This window comes from Dicentrarchus labrax, unplaced genomic scaffold, assembly GCF_905237075.1.
Source record: "Dicentrarchus labrax unplaced genomic scaffold, dlabrax2021, whole genome shotgun sequence".
Lineage (NCBI taxonomy): Eukaryota > Metazoa > Chordata > Actinopteri > Moronidae > Dicentrarchus > Dicentrarchus labrax.
In genome coordinates, this window is record NW_026136718.1 from 4,311,513 (window position 1) to 4,332,009 (window position 20,497).

At 40.8% G+C, this 20,497-nt stretch overlaps 1 protein-coding gene and 1 non-coding gene across 5 annotated transcripts in view; both read right to left on the bottom strand.

Moving 5' to 3' along the window:
- Positions 1-14,391, bottom strand: part of LOC127349852 (carboxyl-terminal PDZ ligand of neuronal nitric oxide synthase protein) — a 170,585-nt gene extending 156,194 nt beyond the window's left edge. Inside the window, exons 1-2 of one of the 4 annotated variants that reach the window (XM_051375837.1) lie at positions 13,866-14,385; positions 13,434-13,505 (exon numbers count right to left, since the gene is read on the bottom strand). In XM_051375837.1, coding sequence (XP_051231797.1) covers positions 13,434-13,505; positions 13,866-13,970 — 177 coding nt within the window. In that variant the 5' untranslated portion in view covers positions 13,971-14,385. Of the gene's footprint in view, positions 1-13,433; positions 13,506-13,865 lie in introns of all 4 variants that reach the window. The other 3 variants (XM_051375838.1, XM_051375839.1, XM_051375840.1) reach the window with 3 other exon arrangements.
- Positions 14,392-20,345: 5,954 nt separating this feature from the next.
- trnah-gug (transfer RNA histidin (anticodon GUG)) lies at positions 20,346-20,417 on the bottom strand. Its single transcript has one exon. It is a non-coding gene; the product is annotated as a tRNA-His (tRNA).
- Between the last annotated feature and the right edge of the window lie 80 nt (positions 20,418-20,497).

The following is a 20,497-nucleotide window of genomic DNA, read 5'->3' on the forward strand; positions in this document are numbered from 1 at the left end:
TTGACTCTCTTTCATCTGTGCCAATCTGAAAGGCAGGGGAATCATTTGAAGCAATCCTAGGCGGATGTGGTCTGATACTCTCCTCGGCTTGTCCAATTTTTTTGTGCATAAAAAATATGACAGCCCATGTGGCGGCAGTTACAGCCAGAGGAAACCTTCAGAGGAACAGACAAGGAAAGAATACAAGACAGCTGTATTGCGTTTAATATTACTATTATGCCGTGGATGTATGGGAGATGACGGTTTCAACACTGTTGACTGACTTTGCTGTTAAACACCATTATTTCCTAAACTTCCCGTGGCAAAGTGACGTCTGGCTCAAAAACGCCTGTGACATTTTAAAAGGATTAATGGAAGTGGGAATCATTATTTGGCAGACTTAATTTGACTAGAGAAAATGCAAAAAGAGGCAAGGAGGTTAGCTGAAGCTCTGATTTACCCAAGGACAGAGGGGGGCGAGGCCTGGGAGCGCCGAAATGCAGCCGAGGTTAGGGGAGGTGTTTTGATAGGCTGCTGGCAGCATTAAGATACAGCAAAGGGAAGCAGATAAGGGCAGGAGGGCCGACTGCAGGATTGAGACGCAGCCGCAGAGAGGAGATAGGGGGAGGGATGGTTGCAGAGGCAAGATAAAACCGAAGCCCGGAGCTGATAGATGAGGGCAGCTCCAAGGTCAGCCTGGGAGCGGCAGATGACTGCATAACATTATCACTCAGCCTTGTGCCACTGAGTGTGCGCTTTCATATATCCATGTTTGTGAGTATACAGGATGAACAGGTATAAATATGTATTATATGCATATGTTTTCTGACATTCTTCCACCAAAGTTCCATATCAGCAGGAGCGGGTGCTCCTCTATGGAGGCCACTATGTTGAACCTCTATGTTTTTACAGTAGCCCAGAATGGACAAACCAAACACTGGCTCTAGAGAGGGTATTTCATGTTTATTTGGAGTTTCATGGCCATCGTAGTTTCACTCCTTCACGCTTGGAAGGCTGAGTGGTATTCACGTAGTTGCAAACTGCAACTTCACCGCTAGATGTCACTGAATCGTACACACTGGTCCTTCAAGAACCAGTTCTTGGCCTGCTAACTTTAATAAGACCTATGTCTCTTCATTAAAGGGTAAACCACAGAAGTAGTAAAATAGTAAATGATTTGCTTTGGATGGTCTGATTGGATTGCTTCAACAGAAACATCACATTTAACAGATTACAATAAAACCATTTATTTACACTTTCTCTTAACAGCACAGAAAGCATTTCTAAACCATTTCTGATCACTCAATGTCGTTAACAAATGAGTGCACGACTTGTCTTGTTCAGATAAACAAGCAATGTGAAAACGCTACCTTGGGGTTCAGCTGTGGAAGAAAGTTCATTAATTCATTCCCAACTTATTATTGTGTAAGAATTTGGGCTTATCGTTGCTTTAAAATGTCAATTTGCCGACTAATTAGTCAACCTTAAATTAACATGGAACTACATCGCTGGGTGTGCAGAGGGGAAGAGCCACTCTCACTGAGAGCTGAACTATGAAAACCACGCTAAGTATGCAGGCGGTATGCAGGGATGGCAAGCTCTCCAACAATGATCAAAACTTTGCACGGGGGAGGGAGGAGAGGAGCATAATGACGAGAAAGAGAAGGGGCAAGGTGAATAGATGGAGAGGGAGGAATGAAGAGGGAAGAAGAACTAAAGGAGAATAAAGAGGAGAGGGACAGGAACAAGAAGACAGAATAATACAAGGGGGAGGAGTAAAGGGGGAAGGGGAACTTAGGGGGATGAGGATGAAGAAAAAGAGGAGAAGCAGGAGGAGGGCAGGAAGGGATAAGGTGAAAAGATAAAGTAAAAGGAGTGGAGGAGGAGGAAAGCAGAGGATGAGGCAGAAGAAGAGGAAGAGAGATGTAGGAAGAGATACCTAGAGAAGCAAGCATACAAAAAAAAGATAAGAAGAAAGGAGGAGAAGACGCTAAAGAGGAGGAGGTAGAGTAGAAAACGTAGCCAGAGGGAGAACTTTGTTCCTGCACATCTCTGGACGCCTTGATTCTCCACCTGTTCCTGAAGGCGCTCATAAATAGTCCACTTTCAACTGTTAAGTGGATGCTGTGCACATAATAAAGGGCCCAATGAAATCAGAGAGGAGCAGACCTTTGAGGGAAGGGGAGCACAGAGACTGAAAAGCTGGTGTTTGCAGCCATTGTGTGTGTGTGTGTGTGTGTGTGGTCTGTCAGCGAGCGGTTTGTAATCCTGTAGAGGTGTTGCTGGAGGTGCCAAAACCTTGTTGTAATCTCCGTCTGACTGCATGTTTTGCGTCAATCTTGCCGAACAGGAATGGCCGAACGTGAGCAGAAGAGGAGCCGGAGTCTGCGGCTCTTATTTCCAACAAGAGAATAAGGTCGGAGGGTCACCCCGCCAACGCAAGGATACACAAGATAGACCGGGTGTTGTGAAGGACAGAAAATTAAGTGGACATGGCGTGAGTGCACACTTCTGCGCAAGCTATCCAGACACCAGTTTTACACCTGCCACTGAACAATGGCATCCTCGGGCCTCAGCAGGGATACCTCAGCCTCCTCTGCCCTGCCAGACGGACGCACACCAACTCTTCACCACCATGGTCAGGACAGTTACAGGACGACCTCTGGCACTGGTGATTCTTCTCATTATCAATCAATGTCTTCAGTATTGTTTCAGTTAATTGGTTCATTATTTAGTGAAATATTCCCAGTGTTGTCTTCAAAATGCTTTTTTCCCCCCAACCCACAGTCTAAGATATTCCCCTTACAATGATACAAAACAGAGAAAAGCAGCAAATGCTGATATCTGACAAGCTGGAACAAGAAAATATTTGGCTCGATTATGCACAGACTCGCACAGATTGCACAACACTTGTTGCTAACTGTGTCCTGTACGTTCACACAGCTCAGAATGAAACAATGGCTCCCGGTGGACTGACTGAGACCTGATCACTTTATATTGATGTCAGTTTTCTGGCTCCCTTGTTGGTCCAATGCCTTCCTCTGTTCTGTAGGAAAAGTAACATTTCAGACATACTGGACTGAACAGTTCATTTCAACAGCTGAACTATTAAAAACAAAGCTTACATCCATATACATTCAATGTAATGCACTGGTTACACAATAATGTGTGAAACTCTCTGTAAGATACTGACTCAGGCAGGAAACGGCTGTTAAAGGCGGGCCAGGGAAGATCTCAGGAAGATTTCATCACCGACAGATATACCCCCACATTATATCCTCACCACCATGTAGAAGTGCTTGATACTGACTGGCACATATCTAATGTTAAAAAAAGAAATCTGCTTCTCCTCTTCTCTGTAGAGTCCCACACTGTGAAACACAAGCAATGAAAAAAGTCCCTCACTGGCTGCCCATTGCAGTTTGATAGGTGACCTGCCCCGCATCTGCAAAAGTTGCGTGACTTTTCCCCCAAACCAGACAGGAAAGTTGCTGTTAAAACTCCTGAGCAACTCATCGGTGTGGAAAAAGGCACCGAGGATTGAGTCTTTTCAGCAAATTAAACCTTCAGCCACACTCAAATCACTGATGTCAAAGCAGGTATTTTACTTTTGACATCTGATGGAAAGCGCAGTGATGTTCCTCTGAAGTTGACCTTTCCTCAACTTCTGAAAGCTCTTCTCTCTGCCAGGCTGAGCATCTTTTCCACCGCAAACTTCCCATGTTGATGCTGCGGGGCAACCGTGTCAAAGTCTCAACCGGCTCAACATGAACTCCAAATCTCCTACATCACCACCGTCTGGCTCAGGGCACAACTCAGACTCATTCGCCAATTTATTGCTGACATTTACAGGAGGGGGGAGTGGAGAGTCAGGTTGTGCATGCGACGATGCTTGTAGTGTCTGCGTGGGGAGGGAAAAGGATTCTAAATGAAACGCTGGAGGGAGAGGGGGTAGACCCGCAGCATCTGTGTGCTATTACATTACATTATCTTGTCAGACACAGACGATGAGCAAGTGAAGCGGCGGGTTGTGAACAGCGGCAGCAGCATCGTGTTTGTGGGATACAAGCACAGACGAAGAGATGGAGGGAGGGATCAAAAGAGGTAAAGATGTAATTGGAGTGCAGTTAATACTGCTGACAACTCAGTTTGAGGCTGTTTGCTTAGTTTGTCACTGCCAGCTTGGAGGCTAAGGAGGGTGGTGTGTGTTCTCCTCAAACAGAAAGATATCTTCATCATGCACAAACATTCAAACTCACTGGATGAGGATTAATTCCCCGACTAACCCAGCAGCAAATACACTGTATATCTGTACAGAGACATAAGATTCTCTCTAAAACGCTGGTAAAACTCCCTAAATGTTTGAAATTTACTGTCACTTACTGTTTGAATCAGATTGAAATTAGTAAAAAAATGTCTACCTCCTTTTTTAATTTATTAAGCGATTTCCTGTCCTAACAGCAGAACAATCCCTCTTCCAAGGAGCAAATGGGAGGACCTCATTCTTGGATACGCATCTCTGGGTTATTTAATGTTCTCAGAATTAAAATGTTAATAAAAATCCTGCAGGATGAGATATATTTCGGTGGCACAGCAGACGTTAATTATAAAAGGGTGGGGGAGGGGGGGATGAAATTAAGTCTGTGTCTCCATTAGTTACAGCAGGGGCTGACAAAGTCCCCCCTATTTCTGAGAAAAGAACCCGTGAATCAGCCAATGTTTCACCCGGCCTCTGATGAAGGGCAGGACAATGTGAGGGGCTTAACAGATTGTTCGAGGGAAAAGGACAGCGCGGGGGATGGAAAGGGGGCCGGCACGCTACCAGGAGAGGGATGAAATAAAAAAGGTGATAGAGAGGGGGAGAAAGGGCGGGATTGGAGGGAATTGAGATAGAGGGCGAGATGAAGAGAATTCGCAGAGAGAAACAGAGAGCTGTGGTGGAGAGAGACGAGACCAGGCAGGAATGAAATTTATTGATGCTTGATTTTTTTTGGGGGTGTGTGTGTTTTTTTTTTTTTTTTTTTTTTTTTTTTTTTTTTTTTTTTAGTGGGGATTTTGGAGAATAATAAAAGAAAAAAAGGGGTAGATTAAAAAAAAAAAAAAAAAAAAAAAAAAATTTTTTTTTTTTTTTTTTTTTTTTTTTTTTTTTTTTTTTTTTTTTTTTTTTTTTTTTTTTTTTTTTTTTTTTTTTTTTTTTGTTGGGGTTTGTTGGGGTTGGTTTTTTTTATTTTGTTATTGGTTTTTTTGGGGGTGGGGGGGGGGGTGTTGGTTGGGGGTTTTTTTTTTTTTTTTTTTTTTTTTTTTTTTTTTTTTTTTTTTTTTTTTTTTTTTTTTTTTTTTTTTTTTTTTTTTTTTTTTTTTTTTTTTTTTTTTTTTTTTTTTTTTTTTTTTTTTTTTTTTTTTTTTTTTTTTTTTCTTTTTTTTTTTTTATTTTTTTTTTTATAATATTTTTTTTTTTTTTTATTTTTTTTTTTTTTTTTTTTTTTTTTTTTTTTTTTTTTTTTTTTTTCTCCGGGGAGGGGGGGGTGTTGTAAAAGGTTTTAATAAATATAAATTTTTTTTTTTTTTTTTTATTTTTCCTTTTTTTTTTATTTTCACAAAGAGGGGGGGGGGGGGGGGGTATTTTTTTTTTTTTTTTTTTTTTTTTTTTTTTTTTTAAAAGAAAAAAAAAATTTAATTTTATTTTTATAAAAATATATAATTTAAAAAAAAAAAAATCTTCCCCAAATCAAACAAATAAATTATATCTATTTCCTTTTTTATTTTTTTTTTTTATTTTTTTTTTTTTTTTTTTTTTTGTCTTTCCTTTTTGTTTGGGGGGGGGGGGGGGGGGGGGTTTTTTTTTTTTCTCTTCCTCCTCTTCTACTTTTTGTGGTGGGTGTTTTTTTTTTCCTTCTACCCTTCCTTCCCTTTTGTTGGGGTTTTTTAATCCTTCCTCATCTGAAGAGGTGACATTTCTGAATGAGGCAGCAAAGACTCGCAAGTCAGAGCAGAGGGCAGTAAATGCATCACACCTCCCATCAAAGGAGACAACAACAAAAAACCCATTCAGGAGAGAAACACTTTGGCTCTTAACTTTCACCAACACGGTAAACAAAAGGCCTAGAAGACACTTTTCCAACTCACTTGGTCTGTTTTCTAAATTCTTCCATTTTTAACAAATTTGAGGCTCAAAAATACACACTGCCAGGTGAGATACCCTTTTCACCACTTTTTCCCCCATCATCGGTTTCTCCATCAACAGCATTGCACTTTCTGTCACAGTCCACACAAAGAGCTTTACATTGACGCCATGTTGTTAAAGGTTTGGCTACAAAGCAAAGGGGTGAACACAACTTCGATGAAGTTCTTTCTGATGAAAAGGGACATGTGTGTATTAGGCCTTGCAGTGTTCCCACAGCCTATTACAGTGGAGGCCCATCGCCTCACCTGAAATAAAAGAAAGCCACTGCTAACATGAGTAAAACATATATTATACCTTTATAAAACATAACATTAAAGCTGCAGTAGGTAACTTTTATTCCAAAAATAACTGTTTTTAAATAAACCAATTTATGAAAGTTACTGCAGCTTTAAGCTTTGGGGAAAACAAGCAAAGACCCCATCTCACACTGGCTTAAGTAACTGCGCAGGTTAATGCTAAGTGTAAACAGTTCCAAAGTTCCAAATTTCCTGAAAGTTGTAACAGGAAGTTGATATCAGGGATCTCGAAAGCAGTCACGCCTTGTGGCGAGCAAACAACTACTTTTTAACCAGTCAAACAACTTCTGCTGACAAGCTGCATGAGTCATTCTTCAGTGTCATCAGGTGGATGAGAATAGTCACTCAAATGACCAAAATGAGACCCACTCACTTTTAGATACCAAATGTAACAGAGGCACGGCTGGATGGGGTCAGTGAGCAGGATTTACTTCAGGGAATGAACAGCCTCTCTAGTTCTGAAGGACACCTTCATTCAAAGTCCCATCTAAGGAAATGGGAGAGAGCTACATTACTGAAGAAAAAAAATGATACCAAGTGTGCAATTGAAAAGCCCTTAAATAGTAAAGTGAGCTTTACCCTCCTCTCTTACCTGAAGACACTTCAACTCGTGGTTTAAAATGTGATTAGGCCAACTACGGGGGGTTCCACGTGAGAGTGTGCTAGGGAGATGACGTACAGACAAAAGCACGAGTGACTTCCCTCTGACCTGACAGTGTTACATCTACATCCTCAGTGTTATTCAAAGTGATTCAGGCCGTTACGTAGATGTGTGTAAAAAGACAGAGCTGCTACTCCACTGTTGCTGTGGTGAGCGGGGACTGTACACAGGCATGTATGGAGAATGGCAGCCAAGTTTGCCCAGCTCTTAATAAAAAGTGCCACTGGCTGAGGTGCCGTTAGAGTTTTGGCCACGTGATGGATATAGTTCAGAGTAAATACTGGTTCTTCAAAGACACTTCTTCAGCTTCAGTTGCTGTAACATTAACACCACTATTAATGGACTTTTAGTGTGAATTAGTTACTGTGTAATTTTCCACACGTCATCTACTTTTGTAAATTAGTAAAAAGGAAAAAAGTTTGACAGAGCTGTGTGCTGATGCATTACTTCATTTTTAGTGAAGTAAAGAAAAAGCGCGCTGCATTCAACAGCAGCACAGACTACCTATAAAAGAGAGTGTTTGGAGGTCTTTCTTTCTTAGTGCAAAGACATCTCTGCTGAGGGACACATATAATCTGGGTGGATTAATTGGACAGACGTTGATCTTCTATATCTTGTTAATGTCAGTCACACGGAGGCAAGTTAACTCCAGCTGCCTGCCACTAATTAAAGGCAGATACGTGATAATAAACAGCACCATAGCTGTTCTATATTAATGATTGCCACTTATCATCATCATCATCATCATCATTATTGTATTACACTCTTTATTTCTGTTTCTTCTTTTGTAGTTATCCGTCATTCTCATCTCACATCCTTGTGAGCACTTATAAATAAGGATACCATTATAAATTCCATTTAAAGCCATGATAGGGGAGAGATAGTCCTTAAGTACATAAAGCCGCTGCTACCTTCCGAGTGCAAACACTGTATGTTTGTATTTTCCTGTGCACACAGTAGATAGAGCACAATGTTCAAAGTGTAAGTCAAAGGCGCTAACAACCATCTAATTACCTCAGTGAGTCACACAGCCTAGCTGTAACAGGTAATAGCACAGCCTCAGCACAGTGATTACAGCTTGTTCATGTTAATGTGATACTGTATTGATCCCAGCTGGGAGAATTTGGCAAGATGGATGAACTAAGTCGCTGATATTCAATCACTGGAAATTTCTGAAATTCTCCGACAATACTGCTGAAACAATTACTCCATTAATCAATCAATTGGCAAAAAAACTAAAATCGGTGCTGACAGTTATTAATTTTAAACCGATTAATCACTCTAGTCATTCATCAAACTAAAACTCCAACATTTGCTTGTTATTGCTTTTAAAGTAATCAATATTTTTTGTTTTTTTATAGACATATAAATTAACACTCATAGTATTCTATCATGATAAAGTACCCTGATTGTCATTAAATTAGACAATTTACGGTTCCAAGACGTGTGTGAATATCGCTGTTAGAGCTGAAAACTGTTACTTTATTAATCAGTTAGTGTATCATGAGAGTTTACTGTTAACATGTATATTATGCTGTCCCTTTATCCTGATATCAGTTAGTTGTACAAGTGTTGTGAGTGAGATTAGGCCTTGGCGGTAGATAAGCATAAATCAACAGAGCATATGGGCATATGGCAAACACAGACGCAATCTAACACAGGTCAACAGTGTACAGATCATGGCTCGCAACCAGATACTACACTGATTCTGTTCATGTTATTGCACTCCAGCGATGCATCATTAAAATGCTAATATACTGCCTCCTGTCTATCTCTGCACTCCAGATCCAACTACACTGTGCAACTCATGAACAGTGTAAAGACAGTAACAAGATACTTATGTGCACAGTGAAATGCAGATTAATGAACTTCCACTGGGTTTTCTAACCACGTTAACTGGTGTTAAGAAAGATGCTTGTTAGCTGCCCGGTGAACACACAACGGTCCCGGTCTGCACTGTTCAGCCGGGCAGCGAGAGGGATGGGCAAAGCATTTTTTTTATTCCTCTCCAGCACCGACGCTGTGCTCGTTCAGTCTCCTCAGACGTCACCTCAGACACATCTAATCTTCTCATCCCACGCTGCTCAATCTTCCTACGGTCAGTTAACCCAGCAAAGGCAGATTAATGAGAAATTAATCCCTTTAATTCACTGTAAAGGTCTCCTCTCCTTTTAACCAGATAAGCTGCTACCAGACTTTGCCAGATGATGATAATAAAAAATGTCATTTATAAAAGGACCTTTATATTAAGCAGCATGTTCATCTCAGTGAGAAAAAAAGGAGGTAAGATTGTTTTCTAAAGCTCATTCAACCCGTATCAGATGGTTATTTTCAAACCTTTCACAGCTAAAACATGGAAAATAACAGACCTAGCACTGAAACGATTAGCCCATCAAGTTATTAGTTTGTCATCAGAAAATGAATCAACAACTTTGTTAATCAAGTCTACTTTTATGTAATTAATCCAGCAGAAATGTCACGCATTCCTTGTTTCAGCTTCAACAAATCTTTTCTGACTTCTTCTGACATTTTCGAGACTAGATAATTAATTCAACAAATAATCACAAAAGGCTCAGAAGGCTAATCAATAATGAAAGTAATCTGGAGTTGCAGCCTTAAAACAGAAAAGGGAACAACTCAGATACACTTCATGAACTAATAAACAAAACTTTTTAAGCAATACATTTTTTTCACCAAGTGAAGCTTAAATAGTTTTTCCATCTGTGATAAACTAGGTTTCCCCATTTGTTTCCGGGAAGCGTAATTAATCATTCAGGAACAACATGCACAACACAAAGTGTGTGTGTGTGTGTGTGTGTGTGTGTGTGTGTGTGTGTGTGTGTGTGTGTGTGTGTGTGTGTGTGTTTGCGTGCACATACGAGACCCACAAACTACACCCGATCCTGCAGCGCCGCACGTATTGGTAGGTGGCTTTTTCCTGCTTTGCCTGCCATGTCATTAGTTTGTTATCAGCTCCTGGCTTACAGGTGACTCATGCACACAATGAACAATGACACCATACATCAACCGGTTGCCTGGCAACCAGCATAGCTCTGACTGACTATGCAGAAAGGAGAGGCTGATAGGAATCTTGGAAAAGAGCAGACACTGTGGGGAGCATCATTTTACAAAACTTTATTTCAGAAACTCCACAGGGCATCAAAAGTTACATGAAAGCACAAACTGGAAACTAGATGAGTCTGTGGTTCATTCTCCCTGAAGTACTTGGTAAGAAAAGATTATGCTTGATGCAGCCAAAAAGCACTGTCATGACTGAATTAAGTAAAAATAATTGTAGTTAATTTAATCAAGCTTCTGCCAGATGACCCTTTACACTTTAGGGTTGAAACGATTCTTCGCTGATTTAGTAGCTCGGTTACTAAAAATCATCGATGCATATTCTTTGCATATACAGCCAGCTCACTGTGTTTTGCGCGGATAATGACTGTCGCACAACGTACTTTGGAGAGAGAAAATAGCGTGGGGCGAAGAGACAGGACAGAATAAATGAAGAAAAACTCTGTACAGTGTGTCTGCTGTAAACCCACTAACAAGCTACACACCATAGTAACGTTAACATTACCGCAACATTACTGTTTCAGTAACTTTGGTATTATAACTATGGTATTATACACCGGGAAAGACTCACTTCCGAAAAAAGGACGGCACAAATTACCCACAAGCCCACCTTTCTTAAAGGGGAAGGCTTGGCTGGTAACGCAGGTTAGGCTGTGGGTGTGCTAAGCAGAGGTGGAGGAAGGATCAGATTGTTTACTTTAGTAAAAAAAAAAACTAATATCCCACTTTGAAAGTACCACCAGTACAGTGGGGTTAGAACAGAAGTCTTTCCCTCCACTGCTGAAAGAAATCCTCGAGAAAACTCTGAAACCGTTTAACAGACCGGTCTTATTTTCTCTATTGTATATTTACTATTTCTATACTGCTGCTATTGCTTTAATAAAGCAAAAGTTGTTCTCATTCGATAATTTGATTAATCAATACCTGCAGTGGGCCCTAACCCACTTCTTGTAGAGACTGAACAGAAAGGCTTTCGAGCGGTCTGGAAATCTTTCTATTCACCGCCATCGACCGGCGGATGGAAAACTGTGTCATTGTTTTAGTGTACCTGTATATTCCTGCTCATTCAACGGATAGAGTAGAAGCCTCTGATCTGTGCCTTTACAATGCTTTGGCTCAAATACTTCCCCAGCACTTTCTGTATGTGCTTGACAGTAAAAACATCCAGCAGTTTAGAGAGTAAAAACAATCATTTCTCTAACTAAAAGCCTTTTTTTTGTTGTCTCTGCCTTACATGAAAAAAGACCATGATATCGATTCACATTGTTTTGGTTAAACGTCCGACTCAAATGGGACAAAATTTTGGGAATTCAAGGAAAATGTCATAAAATGCATGAATTGTGGTGACACAGCAGTATAGTGTAAGCATGAAGTAAATGTTGTGTCCTTAGTTGTAGTCATAAATAATCCCACAGAAGAGCCAGTTTTTAGAAATCAGTTCACGCATTAACCAGCATTTATATTGTGGAAGGGGAGACATTTTTGTATATTTTATAGTTTTATTAAATCTGAGGGATGACATAAATATAATAACGTTGCTTTGAACATATTTTGGTTTTATTTTCTTATGCCACAAGGATTCAATAAAAAGGGTTCAGATTCTGAATGACAATTTAAAAAAACAACATGTTATGTAACAGTCAGAATTCTGTGGTTGCTGTGAGCATGTATTAATCAATATGAAAACTATCTGATGTAAAGCAGCCACGATCCTCCTGCCAAATAGGTCAATCACTCTTAATTTGCCAAAACAACGTTGTTCACTCACTAAGGTTTTAATTTCTTTATTTTCTTCTTAAATCAATTGCTTTGGCTTACTTCCTGCCCAAGTAAAGCAAATGCCCTCAGAGCTAGTCCAGCAGTCCCATGCTTTCCAGTGTGACTTCCAAGTTAGATACCTGTGGTTTCCCTCCATTGTGTTGTCAAACCAGTGTCAAACCATTTTCACACTGACGGAGCCAAACCAAAGCCTGTTTTCCTGCCAACAACAACAGCTGCCATGGCAGCACGCTGGGAGGTCCGCTTTATAGGAGCAGGTCACAGCAATAAGGACAGTTTGCACCTTATGCTCAACTCTGTGTGTGCACATGTATACGAGAGTGGCTGTCCTGCTGGAAGGAACTTCATCACATAACAGCACGCAGGTAAAGACTGTGGTCCGACTGCCGCTGGCGTTGCTATCCTACAGTCAATTTAATAGAAACAGGCAGTTATTGAAATTAAATGTCAGGAAAAGTGAACTGATGGTGCATTCATTCGGCATAACCCTTATTTTAGTGCTGCTTTATGGCACTCTCAAATTCCTTTAAAACCATTAAGTAATAAAATACAAACAAAAATGTGTGCTCACTGTGTGTGTGTGTGTGTGTGTGTGTGTGTGGTTTTGAAGGAATCGTCCAATTAATCCCAGCACACCTACCAGTTCATCACCATAATCCTCAAATACCTCTACACCACTGGCACAACCTGTATTAGGTTGCTACGCCAGCTGCTGCCAAGCTGGCAGACACACTGATTAAGATTAAGTCTACTTTCTGGAGCTGAAAAAGCTGTAAATCTTAGGTTTACACAGCAGAATGAGGGAGCGAGGGGGGGGGATCACACTCCAGTGCATCGCTTCAAAGGAAACTTCAAAATAGTGATGGAGCACATGGGAGACCTAACCCCCCCCCCACCAGGCAAGCCAAGTCCGGGACAACACAAAGTCTGCACGGTTTAAACTCCAAGGTGCATTCACACAGTCTCTAAATGATAACACTGCAGTTAATGTGTCCAATCAGCTGTTACACACTACTTTATTTTGGTGATTTGTGAGGCCATTCTCTGGGGGGGCTGCAGTGGGAAAGGGCACCCAAGTAGTCCAACAATACAATATTATCAATATTTCACAATATATGGGATACTTGGCAAAATTACACATTGTACTTTTACAATTTTTGGTGTTCTCTTTAGTTTCAGCATCAGAAATAAAAACCCAGATCACAATCACTTCAGTTTCATTTAACTTCAACCAAAACTGGCTTCACAGGAGTGGACAGTAAAACCAGTTTCAAAAAGTTGATGCTTTCCTGATATCGCCGTTTAGTCAATCACACTATCACCGAATACAGCCGTGGGCCACAGTTAATCCTAAAACCCCTCATTTCGTACTCTGCCAGATATGCTCATTAGCTGAAAAGCGATAAACGGAAAAATGGACGGATTTTAAACGGAGTTCTGTGAAGACTCCACTCACCCGTATTCTCCGCATCGCAGCCACAATCTCCACTCTGCTGCTCGGCCGCGTCACATCCAGACTGCCGATGTACTGTCGCCGCAGGGGGGGTGAAAGATGACAGGTACATTAACACATTAATAAAACAACAGTTGGAATTCATTTGGGTTTTATTTAACGTTTGTGAAACACTTCAAGTGTCCACTGAAGGTAATGATTAACTCTGCGCAACTTCAACCTCTCAACTAGCTAAACAACTTGCTTTACGAGCTCTGTCTTTTAAATATATAAAACCTGTACAGAGAAGTACAGTGTCTCTAAAATGTCTTTGTGGACACGTTGTCCAACGAGGACAACACCAAAAACAGACGTTATCCGTGAATAAGACGTTAAAGGCTGACGCAGGCTTATTTAACGCCTCACAGCTGTGTGTGAATGTAACGTTAAAGTTACCTTTGCCTCGAAGTTGATCCCATGCTGGAACGCTTCCTCGTTGTGCAACGGGATCCTCAAATCATGCCCATCATCAACGAGGTTATACTTGGTTTTTGCAGGCATTTTTAAAAAAAAGTATTTACTATTCCACACTACCAGAGGAACCGAAGAGATTATCAAAAAAAATAAAAAAAAATAAAAAAAAAAGCCGAGGCGGCTCGGTTTAACCGGCAAGTAATCCAAGGAAAAACAATTCCAAAAAAATCCGGTTAGTACATGTTCTCCATCGCAGCGAACCGTCCCGGCGTTGCGGCGCTGCTACACCGCCCTCAACAGCGGCCAAGTGGCGGCAACTCGTTCGGCAGCGCTCCGGTGAACCGCTGCCCCGCTGGTACTCACCGCAACAGCTTCCAAAAACTCACGCAGGGCCACCAGGAAACAGCAACATGCGGGGGACAGATGTGTTTTCCCGACTTTTTCCTGCTGTGAGTGTGGAAGTTGGCTGGGTCCTGCCTCCTTGCCCTGGACTCCCCCCACCCCCAACCCCCACCCGCATGGAGGGAGGGGTGTGATTGGAGGAGTCCGGGGATCCCACCTGTTTCCATTGGAACAGAGGCGCACCGTGGCTCCTCTGGAGGAGGGGCTCAAGGTCTGGTACCTGCCCCCTCTCTCTCTCTCTCTCTCTCTCCTCCCACCCTCCACACACAGAGGCAAACCGAGGCGTGGTGTCACCTACTGTATTCCCACCATGATTCATATTTCTATTCAGTCAACATTGGCTTTTCTATTAACAGAGGTGATACATTCACTTAAAAAGTTGTTTTTTTTTAGCACAATATGAAAAAAATGTTGGCTCATGCTGAGTGAAAACATAGCACATGAGATTGTTATTACATTGTAGTAATTAAACTCCAATCCAGTCTGTTTTGATGAGAATAAGAAATATTAATATAGCCTTACAGATGAGGTTGTAGTGCTCACAAACCTCTGTCTCTGGATAAAATAAAAAGGGCAAGGCTACCAACTAGTGGCCATGCCTGTTAGCACCTATAGAGGTCAATGTAAGAATAAGGAATTATGTGATTTATCCCTTTCAGTTTCTTCACAATGTTTTGATCCCCTTATCAATATATAAACCCCTTGATATACACTTTATGTCCCTCAAATCTCTGAATGTTATTACTCATGTTTCCCTGTTTGTTACATTAGTGGATTAGGCTGCTTCAGTAATCAAACATGTAAGGACAAGCAGAGAGACATAACATCTAAATCCTCACTTTGGTCGTCTGAGGATTAAATGCAGCTTTCTAACCTTAATTTTATGAAAAGTCCTGTAACATCAAAATGAGACTTAAAAAAACACTAATTCATAATTGCATCAGTAGGAGTCTTGACATATTTAAGATGCAGAACAATGTCTTTCGTATAAAACATATTTTTAAAAAAAATGTTATCAGCTTAAAACACAGTCTGGTCAGAACATGCAGCTGCCAACAAACATGTACAATGATGATGTGCTGGTGTTTAAAAGGATCCTTCACACTGAGCATCCTCCACACATTCTGTTCAAGCATCTGGAATAAAAGCACCTCCAGTACGAGAGAGCTTCCATAAACCGATGATTTGTGCTTTGTAGACACAGTACAGCTGTGTTCATGTTTAATGCAGTTGTCATGTTGTATAATGCACAGACCATCTGTGTCACCCTGGGAGTAAAGATGCAGCGCTCCCCTAAAGGTAGTCCCAGGCGGCGAGGGAAGGGGAAGTGGGGCAGCAGTAATACACCTCTTTGGAAAAGTACTGCTGCTAATGGTGTCCTGAGGGTTTTATATGATAGCAGGATGATGCTGCACGACTTACTTTTACCGTTCTGGGTTCAAAACTGGCTACCAAATTTTGTCATGTAACATTCGGCTCTCCCTCTCGATTGCCGCTCTCGCTGTTGAATGAAAACCTCATCATCATCCATCAAAATTCGTTCCCTTATAGAAACTTTTTTAACCTATAGCAGCTTGACCATTTTAAAACATACGAGACAATCTCCAAGCTTCGAATGACCTCAAGTTCCCAAGCACGTATTGACATTGAGGCCCACACAGCACTTATATTATCGCCTCGTTTTATTATTCGTGCGGTATTTTGAAGGCTATCTCCATAAAAACTGCTGTGTCACACTATTTTGCTTAAAAGTCCCCGTGACCACCTTGCTCTCATGGAAACAAAACAGCTAGATGGCAGACGAGAACAGCTGCTGTCTCTGCATGAGGAATTATTCCTGAACACAATCACAGTTCCCCTCTGAGGGACCCCATGCGCTCTTAAGGCTCTTTTAAAAAAAGATAGAGAGCGACCTAATCCCTGCCAGGTCTTCAAATACATGTTGATCTGTTGATTAGGGCTTTGGCTTCTAAAGCATATGCTCCCTACATGAAGTAGGGTTTGGAGATCGGGGCACAATAACAGCATGGTTCCACTTAAAAGCCTAAAGGCAACTTGTAAGGCTTTCACAGCCACATAGCAGGAAATAAAAGAAATGACTGCAATACTGTAGCATCTTTCAGCAGAGCACTGACTGAGCTATACCACGAAAGCTTTTTACAATCTGGGCAGACCGCAGCCTGCTAGCCTGTGTCATTGAGTCAAGGGAGGTCTTTATTTCTACTCAATACCACTAATCCTACATGAGAGTTACATGTATTACGCAAATCAGATTTAATGATGTGTTTGCCCTCATAAGGATTTGGTGAAACTGTAACTGTTTGAGGTAAACCGTGTTAGGCCCCTTATTGGTGGCTTGTCTCAGGTGTCTTGCCCAGTGCATGCTGGGGCAGAGACCGAACACAACAAGTGGTTTCGGAAATGAATGGATGGTTGCTCACAGGTGTTTGTTTACAAGGAGCATGCAGGATTTGATAAATGGACTGTACTTATATAGCTCTTGTCTAGTCTTTCGACCCCTCAAAGCGCTGCATACTACATGCCACATTCACACACACATTCACACACTGATGACACAGCACCAGCAGCAATTTGGGGTTCAGCATCGCGCTCAAAGGACCGGTGGGAGGAGCCGGGGATCGAACCGCCCCAACCTTCCGATTAGCGGACTCCTGAGCCACAGCCAACCCAGTTTAATCTTTCAAATTTAAAACTATTTACAAATTTGAAAATTCTGTTAAATGACCATATTCTACACGATTCAGGTACATGGTGATAAGTGACACATAACATTTGGGGGTGCAAAAGCCACTCAAAGTTACCTGTGCAGGTCCTTGTAATGGACACTCAGTAGCTTACTGAGTAGTGAGCAGTGGATATTTTGGACACTTGCTTTTCATCATCTTGTGTTAAAAGCTATAGAGTCGCTCTCAACTTTTGCGGGCACCATACAGTGGATACATTCACACAGTCAGAATTCAGAAAGTAAATGTAGTGCACTATAGTAAATAGGGAGACTATTATGTAATCTGAAAACCCATTTTCCTCTGTCCACAATAAGGTCGTATTTTTCAAATCCAAGAATTTTCAAAAACGCTCTGTTGAGTGAATTCATCTGAACGCACCAGCCTCATGCTTCAGTGTGAATCGGAGCTTTGGTTTTCTTTTGGTGCCAACTCCTTTCAGTGTGAGGTCAGTGTGTCAGCAGGAGCCCTGAAGCTTAGATACTGTCTCTTTGGCATATATCTCAGCCACAAGCAACAGCAAGCTTACACACAAATGAGTGTGTGAGTACAAGACTGCCTGAGCACACATCAATGCGCGCACACACACACACACACACAGCCTTACACCACTTGAGGGCCTCTTAAGCTGAATTAATAATGGCGATTTTCACAGAATGTGGGGCACATAACTAAAAGGAGTAGATCTCCTAGGAGAGTTTCAGTGAAGACAGACAAGAAGGGAAGTAGTCGGACAAATGATGACAACAATACATTTCTAATTGTGCCTGAAGCAGTGTTACCACATGGAATATTAACGGAACAGAGAAACTGCAGCTCACACTCAGGGGTATTATAACTATGATTACTACTGATATAATCTGCCTCTGATACACAAACAAAGCCAGCAAAATCCATTATCTGCATACATACAAGGCTCTTACAACCCAGTGTTAATTAAGTCATCTGCTTGGTGGACTGCAGTTGAATGATTATTTGTTGTGTTTGTTGATGCACCAAATGAAAAGCTGAACATACATTCAAAACGGATGTCCAGCATAGTTTTTATTTGAATACTTCCATTTAGTAATGTAATTAGCCATAGAGACCAAAGCAGAGACCTGTAGCAGGCTGTAAACATGTTTATTTCTGCTGTAAATTTGGGCATTTTAACATTGGAGCTTATGGAAATTGACTTGGTTTTGGTGCCAGCCTCAAGTGGCTGATGGGAACGTCTTGCAGAAAACCTTTGTGGATATTTGGTAATAAACCAAAGTATAATACAAGTAAAAAATTGGGCCTGATTAGAATGTTAGAGTTGGATTTACCAGAGTTACTGTAATTCATCCTGAGGGGGACATGAATGTCTCCACAAAATTATACAGCAATCCATCAAATAGTGATGAAAAGTCAGAGGATCTCTAAAGTCAGCAGGATTTATCTTAAGGGCACTGTGAATAGTTCATGGCCATCTATACAATGGGTTGCTGGGATATTTCGACCTGAACTGAAGTGAGGACCAACCAGATTATTTCATTTAAAGGATTTTTTACAAAACTCAAGTGGTGAAAGTATTGAGTATTTCTGAAAATAAAACTTTAAAAAAGCACTTTATTTTGTGTAACTGTTGTATCTGAAGAGCCCTTACATTTTCTTTAAGACCCCCTGACGGTCCTTATAACCACTGAGAGACAACTGACCTGAGCACAATGTTTCTTTTTATTACATATGTATTTCCAACAAGCCCAACTCATGTTTTGCCTGCTGTCTTCACTTATTACACTTCAGAAGAAAGTAAAATCAAGAATTGACCGTCATTGGTTTATATCATAACTCTCTGGTGCAGATCCACCAGAGTTGTGAAGTGAAAACGGAAGCTAAGGGTGACATCATGTGGACACATTATGAATTGCAGAATATTTCCACTTCTCTGACAAAAATAATCTATTGTGTGAATTCACAAAGGAAAAAAAAAAAAAAACATTTATAAAAGTGTCTTGCACAATTAGATCTCTTAGTTGTATTTTTTTACTTTTACAGATAAGATCAGTGAAATCGTCTGACAGAAGTGAGTAAAGAGGTAGTGCACTTTCCTTGAACGTGTGAAAACTGCACAGTTTCACAATTTATCATCTTTATTGACTGATATGTCTTATTATTTTTACAATGTGAATAATACATATCATACATTCATTTTATTGCATCCAGACAACATAACATAACTGATGATGTGTATTTTCACACAGAGGCTATCTCTATAACTAATTGCCTTTCTACAGTTTAATTAACATTTAAAAGAAAACAAAACATTTATTTGCACATTATAAACAGATAAAAGTGATTACATCTCTGTTGCACTGCCTTTAATTAATCACCAGTGTCAAGAGTACTATATGACACTGTATGAGCTACTGCGCCTTTATGAGTGACCCTTCCTTTCCTTGGATCACTCTGTGTTGGGTAACAGTAAAAATGTGTCACTTTGTTGCTCGGCAGCCAGAGGACTCTTTTATAAATGAGTAAATGAATTTGTATTCAGCCAGCTTCCCCCGGAGCCTGAGGTCCAATAGATTTGTTCTTCCCCTGAACTGTTTCACATTCTCTCCGTCTACCAAGCACATTGTGTGCTTCGGCCTTAACAAGCCTATGAAACTGTCGCCACAAATCAGAGCAAGCCTCTTCTGTTGTGGGCCTCTTGACTCAGTCCGGTGCCTAACGCGCTGCAGTAAACCTATCAAGGCCAAGAGGTGTGATTCATTTTCAGTCTGATATAACAGCCAAGGAGAAAAGTCTTGATGACATATGTCTGCACACTCACACACTCACACACACACACACACACACACACACACACACACACAGACTGAGATACACACACAATAACTCCAGCACACTGTGTAGTTGGATCCGAATACTGAAACTTGTTGCTGTTGTTTTATTTTGTGTTATAATAAATTGGACAAAAAAAAGTTGTAAACTGAAAATGATGTGAATTTTATGTAAGCTACGTTGTGTCAGCCATCCATGTTCAAAGGCTGAGGACTCAAAGCATCCTGGGGATTTCTCTCTTTTCCATTTCCTCTGCCCCTTTTTAAACTTTATCTACTCACAATGTCTGTAAAGTAATTCTACTTTTATCTTTTTCTGACTAACTGTAATTTCAAGCCTAAAATCAGTTTGTACACGTCAACAGCAACTGCTTGCTGATGTTTATGTGGAACTTTTTTGTGGTTATTTATTAGAAATAGTTTCAGGAACTTTGTGTAAAGTTAAACCTCGATACCAACACTTTTTTTATTAAGACAGTGGACGGAAGCCTTGGTGGACCTCAAAAGACTGCCGTGACCCGGATTCGAACCGGGGTTGCTGCGGCCACAACGCAGAGTACTAACCACTATACGATCACGGCGAGCTAATTTTGAGGTGACAGCGACAGGAGGCCACTCTATAGTGTTACCTTATACTTGACGTCGTACGGGGAAAGAGGAG